Raw genomic sequence first — 7957 nt, forward strand, 5'->3', positions numbered from 1 at the left:
TTTTATTATTTTTATCAAATTTTTATAATTATATTTTTTTCCTAAATTGTTTTATGAAAAAAAATAGAGTAAATGAGATTTTCATAATTTATTTTAGTTTATCATAGAATAAAATACAAAAATATTAATTTTTGTGTCTTATTTTTAATGTCCTATTTTATCATATTTTTAGAATCAAATGTAGCCGTCTCAAATTTAAATAAAACATATTTTCTGCATCTTTTTAAGGAAAAAGTATAAAAAAATTCAGATTTTGTGAAAATACTATAAAAAAATCTATTACAAAATCTTGTGCATATAGTATTTTTTTAGGAAAAATAAAATAAATATATAGAATAAAATAAATTTTTTTCTGAAATTTATTAAAATTTTTAAAAATATTTTTAAATTTTATTTTGTTTTAATTTTGTCTTTAAAATTTTCGATTTGCATCAAATATATCCATAACAGTTTAATTTTTAAAAAATTTAAAACCAATCTAACAATAATGCATGATAACTATGTCTAATTTATTTGTATCGAAGATTATTCTTTTAAAATTATTGCTGAATTGGTCCTAAATTTTTTTAAAAATTAACCGTCATGAATATATTTAATGCAAATAAAAACTTTTGAAATAAAATTAAAATAAAATAAAATTTAAAAATATTTTAAAAATTTTTAACAAATTTTAAAGATAAAAAAATATACTTTACTCAAACGTATATTGACAACTATCATCCAAAAAGAACATAGTACTTTTTTTTATCCGAAGAAAGCATGAAATAATTGATGCATAATGTATTGAGTCGTTAGTTTGTTGACAAAAGAAGCATTTGTCTTCATGCAAAGAAACTGACAAACTGTTATGAATTTGGGAACACAAATCTCTGCATATGACATGCTAAGAGTTAATTTAACAGCAAAACTTAACTAAATAAAAGAAACATATGGTAAATAGAAATAACAGGAAGTGACAGTTTGAGTTTCATTGATGTTACTGTTTTGAAAAGCTAAAAAAAAAAATCTACCACTTGTTACCTGAGAGGCTGTTTATCATAAGAATTTAATAGCAATGTAGTAACTCTAGAAGCATTTGTGGAAAAAATAAAGAATATCAATAATAATATCATATCATAAATAGAATAACTGCGCAATGGCAATTGAATTAAGAGCCAGGGACAAAAATAAGAAAAATAATTGTAAAAGATCTTGTTCTGTGATTGTGATTGTGATTATGGATGCATTGAAAAAGGCGTTGGATAATTAGGATTTAAGGTGTGGTACACGTGTCTCCCATGTATTCTCCCTCAGTTTCTTTGTAACCGAAATGCAAAAACAGAAGCTGAAACCTGACACATACAAAAACCATTCCCTTTCTTCCTTCCTTCCGCGACTAGTAACTATTTTCTATTTCGCATGTTTTCCTTGCACTTCTGGCTGCTCCATTCAACAACTATGCAAGTTTCATTTCTTCAGGTTACAATTTACACGCCATTCTCTTCTTTTTCTGCGTGTTTCCCGTTAAAGTATTTTTAATTCTCGTGATTTTTGGAATTTTATGGTTTAACATCAATACACCATAACATGCATGCATTTTTTCAATGTTCGCATTCATGTTATGCTGCCTCTGCAAATGCAATTTGCTGATTCTTGAAACTGTTTATAGGGTTCACATTTCACAGCGGTTGAATTGTTCTCGGGTGAAATTATTATGTTGCATGGGTTGTTTATGCGCTAATACCTGAATGCCTGAGTTCGTGGTTATGGATATGGAACCGTAATTGTTCATTTTTGAATTTGTGCCTATGGATATGGAGCCGTAATTGTTCACTTTTGAATTTCTGCCTATGGATATGGAGCCGTAATTTCTTATTTTTGAATTTGTGCATATGGATATGGAGCTGTAATTGTTTATTTTGATCCTATGGATCAAGAATTGATTAACGAGTCTATGAGATTGGGGGTTGTTGCTGAGGGTTTACAACTCCAAACTAAAGATGAGGAGCTTTCAATAAACCCCGAGAGCAACAAAATAATAAAACCCCAAGTTGACCACAATGACTCCTCCCATATCCCACCCCCAGAATGTAATGACGTTAGACAAGGTACTATGTCACGACTTCAGCATCCAATTCGTCTTTCCAGTGACGCTGATGATATGGTTGAAGAATTGACAGTGAGAAGTTGCAATGGTTCGAGCTTAGATATTGGAACACAGGGCAATCAAGGGCCTGCGTATAATACTCAGAGCCAAATGCAGCTAGCAAGTGATTCAGGAGTTGGAACTTTACTTCTTGGTGATACTGGGTGTAGAAACAGTGACCAAGCTTCCTCAAAAGTTATATCTAGATCAGGATTTGCTGAGTATTTTATTAAAAATACGATAAAGGGAAAGGATATTGTGTGTAAAAATTCATCTTCTATTGGCTTGACTGTTGAGTCTAGAGATCAGAATCTGATGAAGGCTGGCATTGGTACTCAGATGGATTCCAGTGTCCCGCTAAGCCCTGTCTCAACGACTGCAAAGTCTCCTTATAATGCTCCATTGCCAAGATCTCATGGGTCTGAATGTAATGGGGTCAGTTTAAGAGAATGGTTGAACGCTGGGCGACTCAAACGAAGCAAAGCAGAGTGTTTGAGTATATTTAGAAAGATTGTAGATTTGGTGGATGGCTCACACTCTCAGGGGTTTGCATTGCGCAACCTGAACCCGTCTTATATTAAAGTGTTACCATCAAACCAGGTTATCTACCTTGGGTTACAGAAACATATGTTAGATAATGGTGCAAATTCAGAAGTTCTTCAGTTACGAAGTTCCTCTATTCGAAAAAGGATGTCAGAGCAGGAAACATCTCCCTCTCATGATGCATGGTTAAAGAAACAAAAATTTAATGAGTATGTGAGAGGTGTTGGTGATCGGAGTCAGTGCGCTTCAAGGCCTGACTTGTATCTTCAAATTACTGTTGATAGCAAAGTTGGTGCAGCTGGATCAAAAGATTATCACAACCAATATAAGTGTGTCCAATTTCCGAAACATAATATTTGGAAAGTGCCTAGCGTCCCTGACATATCCAATGGAGGTCTACTGCAGTTGATTTCTTTGAATGAAAGATCAGAAGATAAGTGGTATAAAAGTCCCGATGGAGGCTGTACGACATCAGCAAATATCTACTCTCTGGGTGTTCTCTTTTTTGAGGTGTGTGACCTAATTGATTTTACCCGCATTATTATTTAGATGCATTCTGCATGCACCCATCTTTACATGACTTTTACTTCCAGCCTATAACGTTGTTTCATTGCATATTGGTAAAACAAATGGTGTTGGTATGTTTTAATCTTTCCAATCAATAAATATACTTTCAATAAATAAAAGAAGGAGAAATTCAATCCACAATATGTTTTGACAGACCATTGAATGCTATTATAATATATTTATGAAATACTAATTCTCAATCAACTTTTAAATGAAGCAGTTTAGTAGCCTAAGTAAATATGACATCATTAACTAATATAGCTTATACCTTTCAGTTGCTCAGTCAATTTGACTCTGAAGGATCCCATATTGCAGCAATGTCTGATCTTCATCTTAGGATTCTACCTCAGGCTTTCCTGTCAGAAAATCCTCTGGAAGCCGGATTTTGTCTTTGGCTGTTGCATCCTGAGTCATCATCACGTCCAACAACACGGTAATGCTGAGATCATTTAGTTATCAGATTCACTGCCGCTAATATTACAAGTCAAAATGATTTTACCAGTGTCGAAATGATTTCTAGATCAGTTTGTTCTTCAAAGAATGTTTCCTCCATTGTGTTCTGTTCTGTGAAATATTTATCTTCTTTTACAACATGGAGGGTATTCTCTTGTCTGTCCTAGTTCTATATCTACCATACACTACAATGATATTCTAAGTTGTAGTTACTGTGGCATGACAGGGAGATACTACGATCTGAAGTATTTAATGGAATTCAGGAGGTTTATAGTGAAAAATTATTATTAGATTTTGACAAAGCAGAAGCACAATCGGAATTGTTATTGCATTTCCTCATCTTGTTAAAAGAGGAGAGGCAAAAGAATGCGTTCAAACTGGAAGAAGTCACCAGATTCTTGGAATCAGATATAGAAGAGGTGGTGAGGGGACATAGCTCTGGAAAATACTTGGTTTCTGCTGGCTTGCATAACGATATATCTTGCCATAATGAGAGTTCATCTCTCAACAAAAAACCTTCATGTTCAGAATCAGTATCCCCTGCATGCCCAATCTCTAATGCAAACCAAATGAGAGTCATAAGAAATATGTGCCAGCTTGAAAATGCTTATGTTTCAATGAGATCTAAAATTCAGATTCCTGAAACAGATGCTGCAACTCACCCAGATAAAGATATACCAAGAGATAGGTTTGTGGCACAAAGAGGCAAGGAACAAGATAAAAAAACAGATTCTTTAGGAGCCTTTTTTGATGGTTTTTGCAAGTATCTACGTTATAGCAAGTTTGAGGAGCGGAGTATATTGAGAAATTCAGATATTAACAGTCTTGGAAATGTAATTTGCTCTCTAAGTTTTGATAGGGATGAAGAGTACTTCGCTGCTGCTGGGGTATCAAAGAAAATAAAAATTTATGAGTTCAGCTCACTTTTCAATGACTTAGCTGAAATCCATTATCCTGTAGTTGAGATGTCAAATGAATCAAAGTTCAGTTGTGTATGCTGGAATAGCTACATCAGGAACTATCTTGCCTCCACAGACTACGATGGCGTTGTTAAGGTTTGTATGTACAGCACATTATAAACCATTGGAGCTATTCTCTCCATCAGTTACTTTGTGACATATGCAGTTGGGACTCAATATTCAATAGCTTACCTTGTAGTGGTTTACTAAGTCTTTGACTTGAATTTTGGCCTAAAACTGCTCTAAAAGGTGAGTTTATATATCCTTAAAAATGGGGGCTGAAATATTCACCTGTTTATATTAAAACTTCTATTAAAAACTCATCCCATAGATTCTCACTCCCATTCTAAGGGATATATGGCTAATTATAACGGCAGAAAACGCTTATAATTTTCTCAAGAGTTGATTATTCTAAAACCTTTCTAGATTCTGTCTGTTGGATGTAAAAATAGATTCTCAACTTTTTTTTGAATAGTTTCCATGTCCGACATAATTGGATCGGTTGCTAACTTCTTTAGCACAATACTTTTTGCATTGAGAATGGTATTTATCAGGTGTCATTGGGGCTCATTTTGTAGAGTTTGTCATATCAATTAAATAATATTACTGGTCTTGTTCAGAGGCCGAAAATGCATCATCTATACGAAATGACATTTTTATCACTATGTTGTATTACAATAATGACTGGCTAACATTTTGTTCACTTAAACTAAGAAAGAATTCATCACTCTCACCGAAAGAAAAGAGAACATCCTTGGAAAATGACATCGATTTTAACCTAAAAGCTAAAAATACGATCATTTCTTGATGTTTGGTCTGTTCTAATTTCTAAAATTACTCATAGCATTGCATAACTGGATGCATTTTCAGCTATGGGATGGTATTACAGGTCAAGGGTTTGCTCACTTCACTGAACATGAAAAGAGGGCATGGTCTGTTGATTTCTCTCCGGCATACCCTACAAAATTTGCTAGTGGGAGTGATGATTGTTCTGTGAAGCTGTGGAGTATCAATGAGGTAAGCTTTTTAGCACTGATACAAAGGCTAAGGGCAGACATGCTTAAACTCTGGATGAGCACATTTTGCTTGACGGAAAATCAATTGTTTAAAATAAAATAAGGTTAGAAAGTAAATGATGGTTGCTTTTCCTCTTGATTATTGCACCGTTATGACATTTATGTCTCTGAAACTGACTATAATCAAAATCTTGATACTAAACATAAAAACTAAATCATGATTTATAAATTTTTTCCTAAAAATTTAGGAATTCTTGATTTTCATATGAACCCTGTTTGATATTAGGAACATACTGACTATGAAAGGGTTAGCTTTTACTTTCCCAGCAATATGGTGGAAGCCACTAGGTTATATTATTTGAGGATTTTCTATTTAAAAAATGATTATATAGTCCTGATTATAAGTAGCTATGCTGGTGTGATAGTCCTGTCTTTCTAGATTGTATGGACAGATTGTATCCTCAAGCTATATAGCAAAAACTACACCGGAGCTTTCCACATATTGATCATGAGCTAATATGAAGGAAAACTTATCTTGCAGAGAAACTGTGTAGGCACAATCCAGAATGTTGCGAATGTCTGCTGTGTTCAATTCTCTGCTTATTCATCTAATTTACTGGCCTTTGGATCTGCAAATTACTTGACTTATTGCTATGATCTTCGCAATCTTAGAAGCCCCTTGTGTGTGTTGGCTGGCCATCATAAAGCTGTAAGCTATGTCAAATTTTTGGACTCTGTAACACTTGTTTCTTCATCAACCGACAATACATTAAAGATCTGGGATCTCAACAAAACCTCTCCTGTGGGTCCTTCTACTAATGCTTGCAGCTTAACCTTGTCAGGGCATACCAATCAGAAGGTTTGGTTTTGAATTTAACAGCTTTGATTGTTAAATATGAAATCCAGTTAGCATTTGCCCAAAACCTTCTTTGGTTGCTGTTATGCGCAATCCCAAAGGCTGCATGTCTTAAATTTGACATAATTTGCATTAAGTTGTCCCTTTTTTGAAAAAAATGTTTACTTTAGTTGGTTGGCTCAAATTTTTCACCTTCTGCTTTTACAGAATTTCGTGGGTTTATCGGTTGCTGATGGATATATTGCATGTGGCTCTGAAACAAATGAGGTATTATATTACTTTTGGTTGTAACGTGATAGATTCACTATAGCTTACCGGAACAAAAATGTCAATCAAATTAGTGATTTAGCAATTTGCTATTTTAGTTCCACAAAGACTACAAAAGAAAAATGTAACCACATAAACACAAATATACACCTAGAATCCTCCTACAATTTGGTATACATGTTGTTTATGCACAAATTTGTGATATCTACGACTTGCAATTTCATAATTTGTGATGAGAATAAGAGCAGTTCAAACATCTGTGCATAAGCTTAAGGACATCTATATATACCTTTGTTGATAATGTATACTTTTGTTGCATTGCAGGTTTATGCCTACTATAAATCTCTTCCCCAGCAAATCACATCACACAAGTTTGGGTCCGTGGATCCCATTAATGGTAAAAAGACTTATGATGACTATGGCCATTTTGTTTCAAGTGTGTGCTGGAAAGGGAAATCAGACATGGTTATTGCGGCCAATTCAAGTGGGTGTATAAAAGTGTTACAGATTGTGTGAAGGAAAGTCAACTTGATGATGGCTCTGTTTGTGCAGCCCGGTGTGAGCCATGATTGGATGGGGAAACAAGTCACAATCTAATGCAAATTTTCTAATATGAAGGTTGGATTCAACAGGATGTAGAAGTTAAGGCTTTAAACCAAAACTGTTTGGCATTTGCAGAAAGACCTGTTACACAGATTTAGACATGGGCAATTGGGCATGGCAGGAGTTGCTTGTAATTTATAAGTTGAGGAATATAGCTAGCTACTATCGATATGAAGAGGACTAGCTACAAACGCTAACATTTGAAAGCAAAGAACCTTGAAATTTCTATTTAGCTTTGCCCGGACTTGTATATATTACATTAACGTTGTAGTCGGACGTCGTTAGATTTTTTGTTGCTATACAAATGTCATCTTATCACAGTACTTTTTTCTTTCATAAGGATTGGGGGATACTCTTTAAATTAATTAGTTGCGTTCGTTTTTTTAATGTCAGGTAGAAACTAGGAGCTTGTTTAAAAATCATTTAATACGATGATTGTAGTGATTATTGTTCTTGGTGTGAAGCATTAACACTGTAGTGTCAGCATTTGCTTCCACAAGAAATGGCAATGAACTAATTGAAGCCATTGGTAGCGATGATGATCAGAGAGAGAGTAAGAATAATTTCG

At 34.1% G+C, this 7957-nt stretch overlaps 1 protein-coding gene across 1 annotated transcript; it reads left to right on the forward strand.

Annotated features, from left to right (window-relative positions):
- Positions 1-1270: 1270 nt before the first annotated feature.
- Positions 1271-7754, forward strand: LOC107630714 (protein SPA1-RELATED 2). Its single transcript, XM_016333921.3, has 8 exons — positions 1271-1458; positions 1649-3178; positions 3511-3668; positions 3915-4743; positions 5518-5664; positions 6205-6522; positions 6727-6786; positions 7111-7754. Exons 2-8 carry the CDS (start codon positions 1907-1909, stop codon positions 7300-7302), a joined length of 2976 nt encoding a protein of 991 aa, XP_016189407.1. The 5' UTR covers positions 1271-1458; positions 1649-1906; the 3' UTR covers positions 7303-7754.
- Positions 7755-7957: the final 203 nt, after the last annotated feature.

Source organism: Arachis ipaensis, chromosome B3 (genome assembly GCF_059453495.1).
Source record: "Arachis ipaensis isolate K30076 ecotype BB chromosome B3, ASM5945349v1, whole genome shotgun sequence".
NCBI lineage: Eukaryota > Viridiplantae > Streptophyta > Magnoliopsida > Fabales > Fabaceae > Arachis > Arachis ipaensis.